This window comes from Quercus lobata, chromosome 8, assembly GCF_001633185.2.
Source record: "Quercus lobata isolate SW786 chromosome 8, ValleyOak3.0 Primary Assembly, whole genome shotgun sequence".
Taxonomy (NCBI): Eukaryota; Viridiplantae; Streptophyta; class Magnoliopsida; order Fagales; family Fagaceae; genus Quercus; species Quercus lobata.
The window spans coordinates 48,161,085-48,179,315 of NC_044911.1; the positions used below are offsets into that span (position 1 = coordinate 48,161,085).

The window sequence follows — 18,231 nt, forward strand, 5'->3', positions numbered from 1 at the left end:
TACCTTGAAAAAAAGCAGATAATAGAGAACTTCTTTAGCATACGCAGAAAGATTTTGTACAATATCATACAAAGATCTATTTGGCTAAGCACAATCCATCATTTTTTTTCCTTGAAATAAAGAAATTACATAGGCAAGTCTTGACTCTTGACATATCAAGGCAGGAACACAGAATATAAATACTAATGCTGATAAAGAAAACTAACAGAGCTTACAAACGAAATATCAAATCAAGTGCTTTTATCTTTTCCTCCTATTTTGGATGACCTGAACCAAGGTATCCACACAGAAGTTGTCTTCTGGTACAGCCTGTATGCCTCAGCTCTGTAATCTTGTTTCAACATCCGCTCCTCCACAAGTTTAGTCACGTAAGCTAAGCACATACTATTGATAAGTGCTCCAACAAAGGCCCATCCATGCCCCAGATTCCACGCAAATATAACGAGTCCCCACCACCACAACTGCTCTCCAAAGTAATTTGGATGTCGCGAATAATTCCACAAGCCCTTGTCAAGGTTGGGCACCACTGGCTTTCCAAGCTCCTTTAGTTTGTTGTTTCTTGTCACAAATTCATGGAGTTGAGTGTCTGCAAAGTATGCGATAACAACACCACACATACAGACAATGATTGCAACAAAATCCCAATTGTTCAATGGCTTATCGACTGAATGAACAACATACAATGGGAGGCATATTCCAATCAGAAACACCTGCAAAGGTTCGAACAACCCAAAAAAGAAACAGTAAAACAAAGCATCCACATATTACATGGTGGCATAGTATAAAATATGAGACTAAATTACACTTTTGACCCTTAAAATTTGGGATTGCTTTCATTTTAATCCCTTAAAGTTTAAAATTTTTCATTTTGATCCATTAAGCTTGATTCTGTTTTCAAAATGGTCGTTCTGATTTCTGTCCATATTTCTAACTAATCTAGCTGTTAAGAGAGAGGAAAACCAAAAGAAACGACATCATTTTGTTGACACTTTATGGTTAGATAAGTCACGGAGATGAACCAAATTGAAATCAAAATTAGTGAACCAAAATGGAAAATCTCATACTTAAGGAACAAAAAATGAAAACAATCCAAACTTAAAGGATAAAAAGTATAATTTAGTCGAAATAATTAATAGAAATCCCCCATTCAGGCAATTCATCAACCAGTTACCGAGCATTCAGATTCAGACTTAATCTTTCTAACTTTCAAGCTCATCAACTAATGCAAATGGCTAAACACCAAATTTACCTGCTGAGAGGCGTAGACGGCGAAGAATGAAACCCACCACCAGTGTTTTCCGTACTGTCGGCTCATATCAGTGAACCTCCAGTCCTCCCTAGCGCCCCACTGCCAATTTTCACGCCTGAAGTAGTTATGTGAAAGCCTTAGACTCCACACCCAAGTCATCAACATTGCGATCCTCGACCTCCACCAGTTATAATGGCCCAAAGGGTGAGTGGCATAGTAATGAACAAGCATCAAAGGTATCACCGTCCAAAACAAGTCTATCATCTGCAATTTGCACACAAAGAAAGTCAACAGGGTAAGAAAAAAATAAACAACAACAACGATGTAACGTACGTACCCAGTGGCTGTTCTGTATATGGCTGATGACCCAGAAGAGTACATTGACGTTGAGGAAGAAGAGGGCATTGGCTAATAGAAGAGGGTGGTGATAACACCACGTCCAAAGGTTAGCCAAAGAAAGCGGATCACTCTCACTTTCAGACCCACTAGTATCACTATTGTTGATGTGGTTAAGGAATGAGAGGTAGAAGAGTATGGAGGGAAGGGGAGCTAAGAATGCTGTCACAACATATTTCAGGTTACTATGGCCATGGCCACTTCCACCAAAACCCATGGTGTTTTGAGTTAGTATAGTTAGAATTGCCTGTTGATGCTGGTAGCTATAGCCTATAGAGAGAGGCCTATTTAAATAGCCATTACGCACTTATTATTGCATGCTGGCATAGGTATTCTTAAATCGTATTTTCAAAACACAATTTAAGTCTTTGCGAGTACGTGATGAGCGTGCAATAGCGAGAATACGATAATTATTAGTCTTTAAATAGGCACAGTGGCAGCTCTTTGTTGTCTAAAACTAATGGTTGAAAATAAAAAGTTGACCCAACATGATGGATAGAAAGATTAGCATTTTGTTTAGCAAAAAAGAAAGATTAGCATGAGTTTTCTTTCGGCTTTGGTGGCTTCGGTACCCCAGTCCCCACAACACTCGGTCACCTAGTAGGTAGGAAGATCGCGCTGCTGGGTCCAAATAATGATTAACCATGTCTAATTCCAGCTTGTTTATCCAATGCTTTAAGAATCTTAATCATTTGATCAATCCAACCATTTCATTAGAATAACATTACCTTTTTTCCCTACTTCAAGCCTTTTCTTCTATCCGCTTAACCTTTACTCATTAACTATTTTGTGGTTTGTATTTCAAGCTTTTTTTTATTTAAGACTATAAATGACCCGAGTTTTGTTAAGTTGTGAGTTTTTAAGCTTAGCTTGACAATGAAAAAATGTTTAAAGTTTACTTGAGCTTAAACCAAACTTATAAATGATGTTTAAGCTTGAACTTGTCAAAAAGTTTAAAACTTAAGCTAGGCTTGATTAATGAACTCAAACTCAAGATGAATATCAAGTCTTTAAGCTTAAGATCCAACACTTGTACATTATCAAGCCCATATCAAACTTATTTCCCAGCCTATTTGGATCGGACAAGTGACCTCAACTCCCAATTAATAGAGTCATAATAAAATATGAGTTTAATTGTCAAACTCATATCAAGTTTATTATCAAAGTCATAAAAGAATCTAGGTTCAGCTTATTTTGTATCAATTTGTAGTGTTCACAAGCTTTTTCTACTTTTCATGAACAGTTTTTTTTTTTTTTTTGGAGCTAGCCTCATTTATTAAACAAGCTAAAAAATTAAAGCTCTCTATCGTTTATCTCAAGAAAAATTAAAGCTCAAACTTAACTTTTTATAAACAAAGAAACATGAACAAAATAAAAATAAACATTGTACAGTTATTGTCGTCTCCTTTGGGTTTTATGCTTGTTATTATCTTATATCACTAAATATAAATTTTGAATCTTAGGAATTACTACTGTACTTCTTTTGGATAGATTCTCATTTTTTTTTCCCTCTCTTTCATCTTTTAAAAAATGTACTTAAAGTACTCTCATTAAGATAGCTTTGGATTGAGCTTATTGAATAAAAGAAAATTCCTATCATATACATTTAAAGATAAAACTTTGAAACGTGGAGATGTATCTGCCTCTCCCTGCAAAATTTCTACATGCATGCTTCATAAGTGCCACTACAATTACTAATAGCATGCGAGAAACAAAAAGGCACCTGTCAATTCCAGGTTGAAGGCAATGGTTAGCAATTGAACTAGGAGCCTCGTACAATCTAGACTAGATTATGACATTGACAATTGACAAATGACAATTAAACAAACAGCAATGATAAGGTGCTTCTCTAATGCACACCCCAAATCTAACAAATCCCGCACATAAAATATAATTATGAGGTCGCTGCCACCATGCTTGTGGTGTTTATAATGATGTTTGCAGCCTCCAGTGGTGTGCCTAATCATGATATATGCTCGAATCATTTCACATGGCACCCACATTATATTCTATAAACCTAACCTTGCTCCTTAGCCCTTGGGCCCCCACTCTCTCCATCCAAATTTCTCTCACAGTTTGAATGAACACAAAAAGTAGTGATAGATATTCACCGTATACGGGGAGACTATAAAAATCGTATTTTTAGTTTAAAAATGAGATTTTTGTTGTAATTTTGAAAACGCGAATTCAGCTAAAGAATGCACGACATTGTCTAACTTCAATATGTTCAACAATAACTAGCCGAAAGAAAAACTAGGTAGCTATTACTACTATTTCACTTTACGGTGCCACACTTGGAGTGGACTTTGGAGGGAACATGATCGCTACTCACAGCACTTCATGAACTTAAACGGCACAAACCATGGTCCACAAGTAGGTAATTTTTTATTTTTGTATTTTAATTTCGTAGCATGCATAGGTCGGCGGATTAAACCCCCTTTTGCTTTTAGCATGCATAGGCTTGACTCTTGAGGATGAGATTGATACTATTGGTCCCAAAAAAAAATTGATACTAGTAGTGATTCTAGTGAATGGACCTGATCTCCCCAGAAAAATAAATCCAAATATGGTTGCAACATAGGGGTCAGACTTTGACATTGCGGCTGTGAAACTGTTGGTCCAAACTCAGATAGGGGCTTGCAGGGCCTGAGTTTAAGTGCCCGTTTGTTTCAGCGTTTTCAGCCCAAAACGCGCGTTTTCAAAAAAGCCAGCCCAAAAATAGTGTTCGGTAAGTATAAAACGCAACTTTTTCGAAAAAGTTGCGTATTTGTGAAGAAACGCCCGTTTGAGTTTATAGAGCTCTGAAGGTCCATAAACAAAACGCTCATGCGCGTTTTGATTTTGATCCGTTGGGCTCTTCCAAAAATTACCAAATTACCCTTGATAAATCATCAGTTCTCGTCTCATCTCTCTGCTCTCCCAACAAATTTCCAAATCCAAACACAAAAAAATCTATAACAAATTCCCAAATCAGCTAAGGGAAAAAAAATCAATCCCTTGCAAATTAGGATTCCTCAAAATGCAAAACTAAAAAACATCAAAATATAGCAAAATGATAGAATTACATGACAAAATCGAAGCTGAATGCGTCAACAGCACCGAGCTCTGGGTTCGATCAAATCGGCGAACCCCTCCCAATCAAACCCTCCGACTCTGACTCCGACTCCGACTCCGACCCCATTTTCGATCTCCAAGCCCTTCCCTCTTAGCCACTCGCTGTCTCCGAACTCCACCGCTGCATCTTGGTTGCGCACTCCGATGGATTCTACGTCGCCAGAACCTGAGTGGGATGCTATCGATTCCGCTAAGAACCAACAGATGAAGTGCTAAGAGAAAAGGGGGGGGAAAAAAAAAAAAGAGACGAAGAAGGAGAATGTTCTGGTGTTTGGAGGAATGGCAGAGAAGGAATAAAAAAAGGAGGAAAGAAGGATTAAAAAAGAAAACAGAACGGGTTCGTGTGTGGAGGAGAAATTTAGTGGGAAAAAATGAAGGAAAAAAAAGAAGAAGAAAGAAATGTCGTGTGGAGGATAAAAAAAGAGTGCAAAAAAAAAGGAAAAAAAGAATAATGAAATATTATCACAATTTTTTCACAATAAATTTTAAGGGGTCGGTTATTATTAGCTAATATTGGTGAGAAAAAAATAATTTTTTTGAAAGAGAAAAAAATAATTTTAATAGTAAGTTAAAATTAAAATTAGTATCAATTTTTATCACAATATTTTCACAATATTTTTACAATAAATCTTAAGTGGTAGGTTATTATTAGTTAATATTGGTGAGAAAAAAATAATTTTTTTAGAAAGAGAAAAACATAATTTTAATAGCACATTAAAATTAAAATCAGTATCAATTTTTATCACAATATTTTCACAATACTTTCATAATAAATTTTAAGTGGTAGGTTATTATTAGCTAATATTAGTGAGAAAAAAAATTTAGAAAGAGAAAAATTGATTTAAGTATGATGAAGTAGTTGATTTTTAAGTATGAACCAAACTCACATCCAAAAAAAAAAAGTATGAAATAAACTCCCTTATATATACATTGTCCTTTTTGGTAATTTTTTCCTCAAACTGTCACTTTTATAAGTGCTAGCCAAACACTCAGCTTTTTCAAAAAGCACTTTTTAACAGTTTTTACCAAACACTCAGCTTTTTGAAAATGCACTTTTTTATTATGTACTTTTACAAAAAGTTGAACCAAACTCACCCTAAATAGGGCCTTTTTTTTCAAGTTCAGCCCAGTCAAAGCTTAAGAAATTATGAGCCCAGTTAGTATTGGGCCGAATGGTGGGGTTTTGAGGGTAATCTCACCAACTCAAATTTAGATTCTCTCCATTTATTTCAAAATTGAATTAATACATTTTATAGTTTTTTTTTTTTTTTTTTGAGGGTGAATACATTTTATAGTTTAGATTAAATATGTAAATATGTTCATGGTGACATATCATGTAAAATTCAGTTCCACTAAATAAAAACAAAAGATTCATTTTAAATGACAGTAACCTTATACCATATACTTTGAATTTGTTATCTACTGTTTTTTTTTTTTTTTTTTGATGGGAAGACTACAAGAACTTTTATCAAGAATGAAAAGCTACGAGTACATCGTGGTTAAGAGCTTGTTCAATGAAATAAGGATTCTCTTCAACCCATACAAAGAAATTAGTAATGTCTAGAGCATGTTTTGCTAGTAAATGAGCTGGCCAATTACCTTGTCTATGAATGTGGGAAAAGTCCACATGATGATGAAAGCCATAGGAAGTAGCCACAGAGCTATACACCAGAGCAACAACAGATGCAGGAGGAGGCAATGTATCCTTCAGAGCATTTATCAATATATGCGAATCACCTTTAAGAGTGAAGTCCTGGATGGAGAAGTCGTTTGCGAGTTGAAGCCCCACCTTAACAACCTTTGCTTCGGCCTCAATGGCACCAAGAGGGGCCATAATCTTCTTACTGCAAGCCCCAATCAATCTGTCTTCTGCATCCCTAATCAATACCCCCACACTAGCCATTTTTTTGCGATGCGAATACAGCCCCATCCACATTAATTTTGTAACGAATAGATGTTGGGGGAATCCAACTCGAAGCACCACTTGTCTTTGGCGTAACAGGGACTTCAGAACATGCTTGATATTCTCATAAATAGTCCAACGACCATTGAAGTAAAGCCCGATTGTTTTTCTTCACACCCCCATGTCTGCTTTCATTTCTATTTGTCCATATTGCCCATGCCACCATTATTAACTTCTCAACCCGGCAATGTTCCCATTGAGCCACCATAACTACATACCACATCAAGTCCATAAAGGAATTAAAAAACAGTGTATTTCTGTCATGAAATAGATTTGACAGTAACCAAATGTCATGGGCTCTAGGACATTCCTTTAATAGATGGCCCAAGGATTCTGTCACCGCCTAACACTCCTCACAGCAAGCATCCATCAGCACCTTTCTCTTCACTAAATTCTCCTTGGTAGGCAGAATATCTTTGCAAGCTCACCAAGTAAAATGGCGGACTTTATGGGGAACATTTAATCGCCATAGATATTTCCAAAACTTCCTGAGGTTGCTATCATCTGACATAGCCCCTACTGCATCCCCTGAACCCATTTCAACAGCAATCTTGTAAGCACTTCAAACACTGAATATACCATTTGCTGTTGGAGCCCAAATCTGCTTATCATCTGGTAAGTTAGTGCTTAGGACGATTCCACATATAGCATCAACTTCATGGACTAAATCATTTTTCCATACTCCATCATCTTGGTCTATTAATTCTTCAACTTGAGCCTCTAAAGGAAGACAAGGAGGAGGAGAGATAACTTTATGCGTTGAGGGTGTATGGAGCCACTTATCTTTCCAAATCTGGATGTTGCGCCCATTGCCCACTTACCATCTGATACCTCGTCTCACCATAATGCTCCTCTAAGCGAAAGAGGGATTACTCCCCAAACTTGCATGAGCAAAATCACAATTAGAAAACTCAATACATCAAAGAGTCTTTCCTGATTTGAAGTCTTCATCCTTGTTTAGCCAACATTGCTAAATTAAACTGCTTTAATGGTTAACCCATTCCCCCACAAGCCTTAGGAGTGCACAGCTTTTCCCAACTAATCCACGTCATTTTCTGTTTATTTACTGATTTTTGAACCATAAAATTGACTCTTTTAATTTTTAAAAGTAAATGATGAAATAATGTCACATATTTTTATTTTTTCAAATAACATGATGCCATTTTATTTTCATTATTCCACGTGGCATCATTTTATTAGATGAACTAAACACATGTGGTAAACTTATGCGACACTTAATGAAAAATATAAACAGAATGCTTGTTAATGCAAATAAAATATAATTTTATGAGATAAAATCCAAAACCCCCAAATTCAAGGTTTTCACACTTTACCCAAAAAAAAAAAAGAGTAGCCTTAAGATAATGAATAAGACATATGCACTGCAAGTCGTTTTGTTGAAAATCAGTGCCAAAGAAACAAAGCTTCTGCCTCAAGTTTCGCCAGTGCTACAAGTCGTGAGACCAATAAGTTAAGACGTAGGCATGAAACGCAGCGGTTCAAGGTCAAGGAAGAGGAGAAGTCTTGTAGGCTGTAGCAAGTATTGGCTGTTCGCAACGCTTTCTTTCTTCTTGAAGTTGCTGAGGGCTGAGCGACTATCTATCTGGCACGCACCGCCATTCCCTCTATTTCTTCATTTTCAGGTATCACTTCTCTTCTCTTCTCTTCTTTATTTATTGAAACAAAAAAAAAAAAAGTTAATAATTCAAATCAATTAGGAAAACGAAAACGATGTCGGCTCGATATCTGAGAAAGGTTTTGAAACAACAAGAACAACAGCAGCAACAACAAGAACAACAAGAAATTGATGATGATGATGATGAAGAAGAAGAAAACCATCTGAGTGGCAATCAATCTGACGATTCTGGTACTCGTCCCTCAATCAATCCCTTTGACCTTCTCAACGATGACGACCAAGATGGCCCTGATCAGGTACCAGGTTGCCCCCCCCTCTTTTTGTTATTTTGAGCTTTTTAAGATTCAATTTTTGTAACTTCAATAAATTACAGCTTCGTTTCATGCAAATAAATTCACAGCCCCCTTTAACCCTCAATATCCTCGGACTATTCTATAACGCCACCGTTTTGCTATCTCAAAAGACACTCACAATTAACCTGGAAATCTTATGTGTACGCTAATTGTACGAGGCACGGAGTAGAATGCATTGTAATTGTGTTCTCTTTTTTTTTTTTTTTTTATTAAGCTTAAATTGGATTTGGAATTCGTATTTCCTTACCTATGTACATGTTTATGCAAAAACTTCAATACCAATTTAGTATCTTTAATACTACAAATGTTCTTTTCTTGATTGGTAAGTTGCACACGCACCTGGCGAGGCGAGGGTTCAATTCTTGAATCTTCTATTCTATTATGATGATAGGGGAAAGTGACATTTGAGCTCAAGCTTATTGGCATCATAAAATCCAAATATTCCAGCACTGCTTGTGCATCTGCTGGCTTTAGTTCATAGATACCACTTTTCCAGAGTGATACTTCCCTTTCAAAAAAAATTGGTGGATAAAGAAAGGGCAATTATGTAGCATCTGGGTTTCATTTGCTTTGAATTTTTAATTATCATTTTGGCTGCAGGGGGATGATTTGGAGGTTATTGATGAACCCTTGGAGGTAAATAGTACTAAGGAAGAACCATCCGCATTGGAAAATAAGGTTGATGTGGTTTCGACATCCAATCAAAAGTCCAAGAAAAAAAAAAAGAAGAGAGGCAAGGAGGGTTCTCTGTCAAGTGCTGATAAAGTAGAAAAACCCTTGGATGTGATTCTAGAAACTTTATCTTTGGAAGCTAACTCTTCTGGTCACCAAGGTGGCCCTGCAAAAGCCAAAGCTGCAAATGCAAAAGATGGGGGCAAGCTGGTTAAACAATGCGTGCTACAAGTGGATTCCAAATATTTGAATGCCGAGAATGAGCTACGAAGAATATTTGGTTCTAAGGTGGTGAAGTCGTTTGAGAAAAGTCATCAAGCTGGCAGTTCTAGACAGATACGAGGTGGACGTCGTGGGATCCTTCCTCATAGAAAGACTATTCTTGTCACTCCTTCTGACCACTGGCCTCGCTGGGATGGCTCTGTGTCCATGGAATTCCTGGAAACACGGGATGGACACCACTACTTTAGGTAAACATCATCATCATCATCTTCTTTTTTTGATGTGGGGGGGGGGGGGGGGTGTTTGCTGTGAACTTCATCTTTTTATTTTATTTTGGGTGAGTTGTAAACATCATCCTTAGTTGCTTAGTTGTGATTATTTTTATTTTTATTTATTTATTTATTTTTCCAGTTATTGATATGCTGATACTCCTGCTTTGCCGATCTTTTGTAACCAATTGGAAAAATACAAGTAGTAGTGTAGTACCATCATCTTCATACGTAGATTAAACTTACTCTCAGCTTTTGATGGACGCCTAAAAGTAATTTTTGCCTTTTCCTAGTGCTTGTAATTTAACATGGTGGATGCTCAAAGTTAGGGTTCAGTTGTCCCCTCTCCCCCAATTATCAAATTATTAAAAGTTAGGGTTCATTTGAGTGAGTTGTGACTAATAGTCTCATTTTCTACTTAATGTTCATATTCCTTTGTTTTATTCTTTAAATTTTAATTTTGATTTGAAATTCTCCTCTTCTTCTTCATATTTTTTCCTGCAATGCATTCCTGATTTAGAGTAATGAGCAGATGTACACGATCAATATCACAATGTGTAGTAACATTTGACCCCATAGCAATTTGTTTTAATTTCTCCATGCACCCTAATTTTGCCTTTTGTTCTCATGATGTAGATATGTACATTCCTTGTCCTATGGTCAAGCTCAGAGAAAATTTGAAACTGACAAGGCTATTCATGATCTCAATGGTATTGCAAGTATTTTGTTACACCATCCTTATCACTTAGATTCACTGATAACGATGGCGGAATATTTCAAGTTTGTGGGTGAACATCAAATGTCGGCAGATGCTATAGCAAAGAGTTTATATGCCTTGGAATGCGCGTGGGATCCAATGTTCACTCCTTTGCAGGGTAATTGCCAATTAAAATTCAGCCATGAAACCAACAAACCACTATTCTCAGCACTTTTCACTCACATGAGAAATATGGATAGACGTGGCTGTCATCGGTCTGCTCTGGAAGTTTGTAAACTGTTGCTGTCATTGGATTCGGATGATCCAATGGGTGCCATGTTCTGCATTGACTACTTATCTTTGAGGGCAGAGGAGTATGCATGGCTAGAACAGTTCTCTGATGGCTATAAAAGTGACAACTCTCTATGGTTGTTTCCAAATTTCTCATATTCGCTTGCTGTTTGCCGGTTTTATCTTGAGAAAGAGGAATCCTCAAAAGATTCTCATATGGATAATACAAAGGCTACTTCGAACGATCTTATGAAGCAGGCTTTGATGCTTTACCCCTCTGTCTTGAAGAAACTTGTAGCAAAGGTACCTTTGAAGGATAGGGTGTGGACAGAGATACTAAAGCATGCTTTATTTCGATCAGATGAAGCAGGAATCCCATCCTTGGATCACTTGATTAATTTATATGTAGAGAGGAATTACATCATTTGGAGGCTCCCAGATCTGCAAAAATTGCTCAGGGATGCTGCAAAACAGGTTATTGAAACGCAGGAAACTAATAGCAGTGATGCCAAGGATTGGGCTTGTGTGAGAAAAGAAGTGTTCTCCTCTGAAAAAAATGAGTAAGTATCTAAATTTATTTGCATTGCATTTTTTTTAATTACAAGTCTACTCTTTGCTATGTAATATTTTTGGTAGGCATAGTTGTGTGCTAATTTATCCATTACAGAATACTGAATAAATTCATAGGCTTGTATCAAACAAATGATCTTGCACTAGGCCTAGAGTCTAAGATAGACCTGGTTCTTATTCTCTTACATTAGTTAGGTTTGTTGTATTTGGGAATATGGTTTACATGTTTTTCTTGTTGCTAGGTATGCCCATTTATTGGTGTCAGATTTCTCTGATTCAATGCCAACTATTCCACCTGAAAACCTGCAAAATTTCATGGTCGACCCAAGGATGAGGGAAGGTATACAGAATGAGATCCAAAATGTCAATCCACCCGGCAATGGCCATGCTCCCCGTGATGTTGCAAATCGGAATGCATTAGCTGTCTTATTCGAGTCATTGTTACCATGGGTTCATTATGGGGATGGAGATGGAGTTGATGAGGATAACCAACCTAATGGGGTTGACCAAGGAAATGAAGAATAGAGTGTCAACGGCGCCAAAAGTTTTACACACATTGTTAATGGCAAAAAGTATCTGCTTCGAAAAAGTTCTACAAGTATCTGTTTCGTAAATTGCATGATAAGAGAATTTACTGTTCTAGTCTTAAGTACTGAATTAGAGACATGGGTCAGTTGCTTGTAATTTTTACTGGCTAGAGGTGAGTTCAAAGGGCTCTTCTTTGGAAAAGTTCCCTACTCTATCCTAAAAAAAAAACATTAGACATCTTCCATGTACAAAGCTATATCTAGGAAAATTGTTGCCTAGTTTACCATTCTTTAAGCAAGTACACTGTGGAATCTAGGACCCTTTCGATGCAAAACATATTCTATTAAATTGCGATGTTTAAGGTGTTTTTTTTTTTTTTTTATAGACAAGGTTTTGTTTATTTTGACGTAAAATATGTTTTTAGAAAAATGTTTAGTGTCTTATGATATCTGTTGTGATTGAAAATGTTAGTCAACTAAAAATTACATTGAAATGATAGAAAATGTTTTACACTCCCCCCAACAATCTGGACTTACATTAAAATAATATGTGTTGCTAATATCAATTTGGCTCAAATGATGTACCGTTGGAAATCCTACAACATTCATTTTTTGATGGTGCCAAGTGTGGCAACCCAAACTAGCTTTGATCAAAGTTTCTTGTTCTTGTACTTTCATGAGTTTGAGCAGCTCGCTTAGAGTTCCGTGCTCAAAACTTGCCAAATTGAAGTTTTTTTCATTGATCTTTCCAATGATTCTTGGTTTGTGCCAATCTAATGATATTTGATCTTGATTGACCGCAATCAATTTTAGAATCAAACTTCCTTAGAAATTTTTTGCGAAAAGTTTGAGCAATTTTCCATTGATTTTGCTACATCTCACTCGTTTCAAATATGATCGCAAATCATAAATTACCAATTTGAAGGTTTTTTGGTATTATTTAAGATAAAAACAAATTTTTTTTAATCAAACAATACGATTTCTAGCCAAAGTCCAAACAAATTTAGGTCAAACTTGGTCATATCTATTGATAGAATTTGACATTTCAATGCTTCATCAAGAAATGGATGTGTTTGGACCTCAATTAAGCCTGATCAAAGTAGATGACATTAGGTCAAAGTTGGTTTTTTTTTAACCCAATTTAGTCAAAGTGTTTGGTTTATCGGATTTGCCGTTTGGCCATGATTTGATACTATTTCTACTCCTCTATCCAATTGCAGCAAATGTATTTTATTACTCTCAATTTTAAATACCTTGAGTACTAATTTGATTTTAAAAAAAGTGTTTTTAGATGTTTCAATTTATAGGAAATAATTTTGAAAATTTTTAAGCAGTCAAAATGGGATAATGACAACCTAGTCAACTCATTTTATAATAAATTGATAAGATTTTAGATATTACTGTACAGAATAAAGTAATTCTAAAAATTATAGATATCTTTTTCCTTTTTCTTTTTGATAAATAAAAATTATAGATGTCTTAAACCAAATTGGATGAGCCTATCCGATTTGTATACGATGTAAAATTATCAAATATAAATGGAAAAACACTTGGGAGACAAAAACATGTCACTTGTGGAGTTTGTGTTTCCTTGAAGCTTTCAAATAATTGCATTCCATAGTTGGCACAAGACTGTCGTTAGGTACTATCATTTTCCAACCTTTCCATTTTTATTTATTTTAGCTGAATTCCAACCTTTTCCATTTGCATGTAGAGAGTTACTCGCATGACCTAACACCTTCTCGATTAAGTATGCATCCAAATTAATAAATCTTTCATGGAAGAGATTAATGATTAATAATAAATAAGCCAACATTCACCGAAGCTGATAATGACATAGAAATTATGCTCATCAAAGAGTTGTTACATGTCTTAAATCAACATTGACATAAATTTTTTTTTTTTTTTTTTTTTTTTTTGAGAAAGAACATTGATATAAAGTTCTTTCTTAAAATTTTAAAAAAAAAAATGCAACTGTCAACAACATTTTCACAATAAATCTTAGGTACTAAATTGTTATAAATTTTTAATTTAAATCTACCACTAGAATTACTTTGTTGCTCACTAGTAACAGCAAATAACAACCTATCTCTTATAAAAAAAAATTTTATAGAGTTTCAACCTATGACATATGTTTTCTGATAACTGTACTCTTTGTCATCAGGCCTATTACTTAGAATTTGTTGTAAAGATGCTATAAAAATGTCTTGAATATAACATTTCTTTAAACAAAAAAAAAAAAAAAACATTGGCATAAAATTTTGTGGCGCCCAGGAGAGTCAAAAGAGGGCAACCCAGGCCTATCAGAAATCTCCTCCACCTCCTCTCCATACCTGTTAGATTTAATTAATGAGAGAAAAGAAAAATATGGATAGGACAAAAAAAAAAGTTTTAATTGAAGATGAAAAATAAAAAGAAATATAAAATTTTCAACAGTGTTAAGAGCTCTGATGCTTTATGTAATAATCTATTATTATTATTTTCATAAAATTGAATAATTATATAATAAACTCCATAATTTGATATTATTTTAAAGTTAAACTTGAAAAAATTTTAGATGCAAAAATGGTTAACATATAGTATAAAATTATTAATATTTTATTATTTTATGAGTTTTAAAAAATAAATCAACACATGGTATCTAATTACTAAAAATCATTACATGAGGAATATAAATGGAATTTTGGCTGTGAAAAGATAACATGACTTATTCATATATTAAAAACTAACTAACAAATAAACAAGGTTTTCAAACCCGAATCGTTCATTGAACCGTAAAAGGGAGAGGTTCAAGATTTTTGAGGTTGAATCAAGGTCAAATTGGAGCTGAACCATGATGACGTCATAATTAATTTAATAATTAATTAAAGCCTAAATATTGATATTAAATTTATAAAACCAGCAAAATTGACTAATATATCTATATATGTGAGGGAAATTTAATGATTTTCAAGCATATATTTAATAATCAAATAAGAAAGTTAATAAAATAAAATAATAACCATGAAAACATTAAAATTTATGATTAATTTTTGAAGTAAAGTTGAATATCTTTGAAGGATTTTAATTATAATTTTTTTTTATTCCTTGTAAGAGATGGATAATTTAATTAAGTAGAATAAAATTGAGTTAAGTTGTTTTTATAAAAAAAAAATTGCTAAGGGGTTGGACCGCACGGTTCTTGCCACCGATTTTGCATGAACCGTGCAGTCCAACCCCGGTTTTAGGGGTTCACGGAATTGCCACATATGCTCGGTTCTCTATGCTTAAAAAACTAGATTTCAATCTGGTTCCCGGTTTTCATGGTCTGACCTTCTAGCTAGTCTGATCCGGGTCTAAGAACCTTGCAAATAAACACAATATAATGGATATGATATACTTTTATGGATCTTCCAACATTAAAATCCCGGTTAGTATTCACATAAGGGACATTTTATTGTCCATATTAGTCTTAAGTATTCACATGAGTGCTTTGTACATTTTACAAATTCTATAAGATGTGCGTGCTGTGATTGTGTACAATATGTGTATCTACGGGTGTCTGCAGATGGATGTAGACATATATATATATATATATATATATATGTTAGTTATAAATTTTATCTTCCCTATATCTAAATTTAGCTCTGCCGCTAATTACAATTGATTGGAGATCATGTGTCATAAACATAACAAGTGAATAAATGTATCCTCGCTAAAGGATTGATAAATCACTACTACCTTCCATATTATCTATCAATTTGAAAATTTCTCTATAAGATAGTGACCTTGTGATTAATCTTGAAAATAAGAAAGCTTATATTCATGTTACAATTGATTTAAGGCTGCATTTTATGATGCGAAGGTTATTACTTGTTAGTTTAAGACCTTCTATTTGTCTCTCTTAAAGTTACTCTTTTATTTTTCACAAAAATTAATTTATTAATTTTCATTTTTATGTGTGTGTTTGTTGTTTATTTTTAAGTAGATAGTTGGGACCTAGGAGGGGAAGAGAGTGATTGGAATCTTGAATGTCTCTGTTAAAAACACCTAAAAATGTCAATAAATTAAGTTACAAGACTCTTAGCATTTTTGTATGCATTTTAAATGGTGAATGAATGTGGAAATATGTAAAAATTTAGACTTCACAGTGTCAAAATGAGGTTGTTGTAAGGTGTAACAATAAACTTATAAAGTGAAATAGTTATTGAATTTGGTAAGTAAGAGATTATTTTATCACACCTTAACAAGACTGTGGATGTGGACATATTTCACCTCATATAAATAAATAAATAAATATATATATATATATATATATATTATTATCAATAATCAGAAATTTTATTAATTGACCCGTGTAATACTTGAATGCATAGTTGTCAGTATTGTGTGTAAAAAGTTATGTATCGTATCGACATATCGTAAGTGCTCATGAATCGTATGATACAATGTGCGTATCGTACGATACATAGACAAATGCTTTAAAATGAGATTTTTTGTTAAAATTGATACTTTTATTTGAATTTAACAAGCTGTAAGACTTGTTTTTAACACAAAATTATTATTAATTTACTTAATGTAACCTACTAAAATAACATATTCATAAGTTTTTTTCTCCCCTCTTCTACAATTGGACTACACAGTACACACTTACTTTTTACTTTAATATTTTTAATTTTTATTGTTATTGTTATAAGTCCAAGAAACTAGAATGCCAAAAAAAAAATTTATAAAAAATTATTAAAACAAAAAGAATAAGAAGAGATAGTAAATGTTAATGACGAACGATGATAAAGAAAATTTTAATGAATAAATAAATTCGCAAAATTATAAATATGATGATAGCGTTGACTTAGATGGGTTGATTAGAGAATTTGATGAATATGATGAAAATAAATTATTATTTTTGGGTCATTTGTAATATATTGTCATTTTTGAATTTAAGTAATTTGAATATGTATGTTATGAACACATGCTAGTTTAATTTATTTAGGTGGGGTTTGGATTCGGCTTATTGCGTCCACATTTTGCTTTCAACGCGTTTCAGCCTTTCTTTTTTTTGGTAGCCGCACTTGTTGACTTTTTGTCCGTGAACAATGCACCTATGTGTTGTTCATGGATCCATAAATTTCACTTTTCAATAACTTTTTCATTAAAAATTGATCCTACGGTACTATTCACACATTTAAAAATTATTTTTCTATAATATTTTCAGTTTTCAGTTTCAGCAAAATAAGTTATATTCAAACGGATCCTTAGTTAGCTTGATAAATATTATTATATAAACGATGAATAAATTAATCATTAGTTAAATACATCCAAAATTTATAATAAATATACATTTTATATATATATTTATAATTTTTATTAAGTATATATGTATTTTACGATGCACAATACAAAATACTAAAAAAAAAAAAAAAAAAATTCGCAATAGAATCACGTTTTGCTAACTATGCCTGAGGCCCTGAATGTCTTCATGGACAATAAAAAGGAATCTAGAAAAAAATTAAAGTCCCATTATTGATTATTGTACCATGATCCTTTTGTCCTTTTTAATTATTCTTTCTGACAAATGACAACTTTCATCGGTCACTTCATGTTTTATATGGTAGGGCTCATATATTATTATTATTATTAAGATTTTACTATTATGTACTTTTAGGATACACATTAATTTATATTTTTTAAAAAAAAATTTTCAAGGATTGAAAAAGTAATGATAGTTTTTTCAATTTTCGAAAAAATATTTTTAAAAATAGAAAACTTAATATATGTCCTAAGGAGACACATTAATCAGACCCTTATTATTATTATTATTTTTAATTTATTGCAACGAGTAGGGCTTATATTTATAAATCTTATTCATTGAAAAAGAGAATTATGTTAATAAAATAATGCATAAGAAGACATTCGGTTTTTTTTTTTTTTTTAGACAAAGAAAGGAGATAAACTTTTACAAAATTTGGTCAAGCGCACATAGAAAGTTGAATCAAGTCTAAAGAAAAAACAAAACACAATGAGGAGGGCACATGTGAGTGTGGGACGAAGTGGATAAATTAAATCTAATGCCATAATAATTGCGGTGCACTAAATTGCAAATAAGTAGCAACAAGTTGTATAACTTGATTATGTCTTCTAGCCAAAAAAAAAAAAAAAAAACTTGATTATGTCTAATTTAGGGCCCAAGTGTCACTCTCACAGTCACAGACCCCCTCACTAGTCACTATCAACTTTCAAGTTCAAGTGGCAATTTCAATTTCTTCAAAAAAAAAGAAAAAAGAAAAAGAAGA

General features: G+C 33.7%; 2 protein-coding genes across 2 annotated transcripts; one reads left to right on the forward strand and one right to left on the reverse strand.

The window, feature by feature from the left end:
- LOC115954862 (uncharacterized protein C594.04c) lies at positions 1-2,046 on the reverse strand. The gene is made up of 3 exons (XM_031072830.1): positions 1,587-2,046; positions 1,250-1,513; positions 1-710 (listed from the first exon to the last, which is right to left on the reverse strand). Exons 1-3 carry the CDS (start codon positions 1,860-1,862, stop codon positions 231-233), a joined length of 1,020 nt encoding a protein of 339 aa, XP_030928690.1. The 5' UTR covers positions 1,863-2,046; the 3' UTR covers positions 1-230.
- Positions 2,047-8,213: 6,167 nt separating this feature from the next.
- Positions 8,214-12,328, forward strand: LOC115957287 (transcription factor 25). Its single transcript, XM_031075500.1, has 5 exons — positions 8,214-8,365; positions 8,441-8,654; positions 9,312-9,853; positions 10,511-11,422; positions 11,675-12,328. Exons 2-5 carry the CDS (start codon positions 8,454-8,456, stop codon positions 11,955-11,957), a joined length of 1,938 nt encoding a protein of 645 aa, XP_030931360.1. The 5' UTR covers positions 8,214-8,365; positions 8,441-8,453; the 3' UTR covers positions 11,958-12,328.
- The last annotated feature ends 5,903 nt before the right edge of the window (positions 12,329-18,231 follow it).

Excerpts from the sequence above, each read along its gene's own strand:
- LOC115954862 (XM_031072830.1), bottom strand. The coding sequence starts at position 1,862 with ATGGGTTTTGGTGGAAGTGGCCATGGCCATAGTAACCTGAAATATGTT. Across the intron at positions 1,514-1,586 it reads ATATACAGAACAGCCACTGG|ATGATAGACTTGTTTTGGAC; the intron begins GTACGTACGTTA and ends TGCAAATTGCAG. Across the intron at positions 711-1,249 it reads CCGTCTACGCCTCTCAGCAG|GTGTTTCTGATTGGAATATG; the intron begins GTAAATTTGGTG and ends GAACCTTTGCAG.
- LOC115957287 (XM_031075500.1), top strand. The coding sequence starts at position 8,454 with ATGTCGGCTCGATATCTGAGAAAGGTTTTGAAACAACAAGAACAACAG. Across the intron at positions 8,655-9,311 it reads ACCAAGATGGCCCTGATCAG|GGGGATGATTTGGAGGTTAT; the intron begins GTACCAGGTTGC and ends TTTTGGCTGCAG. Across the intron at positions 11,423-11,674 it reads TTCTCCTCTGAAAAAAATGA|GTATGCCCATTTATTGGTGT; the intron begins GTAAGTATCTAA and ends TCTTGTTGCTAG.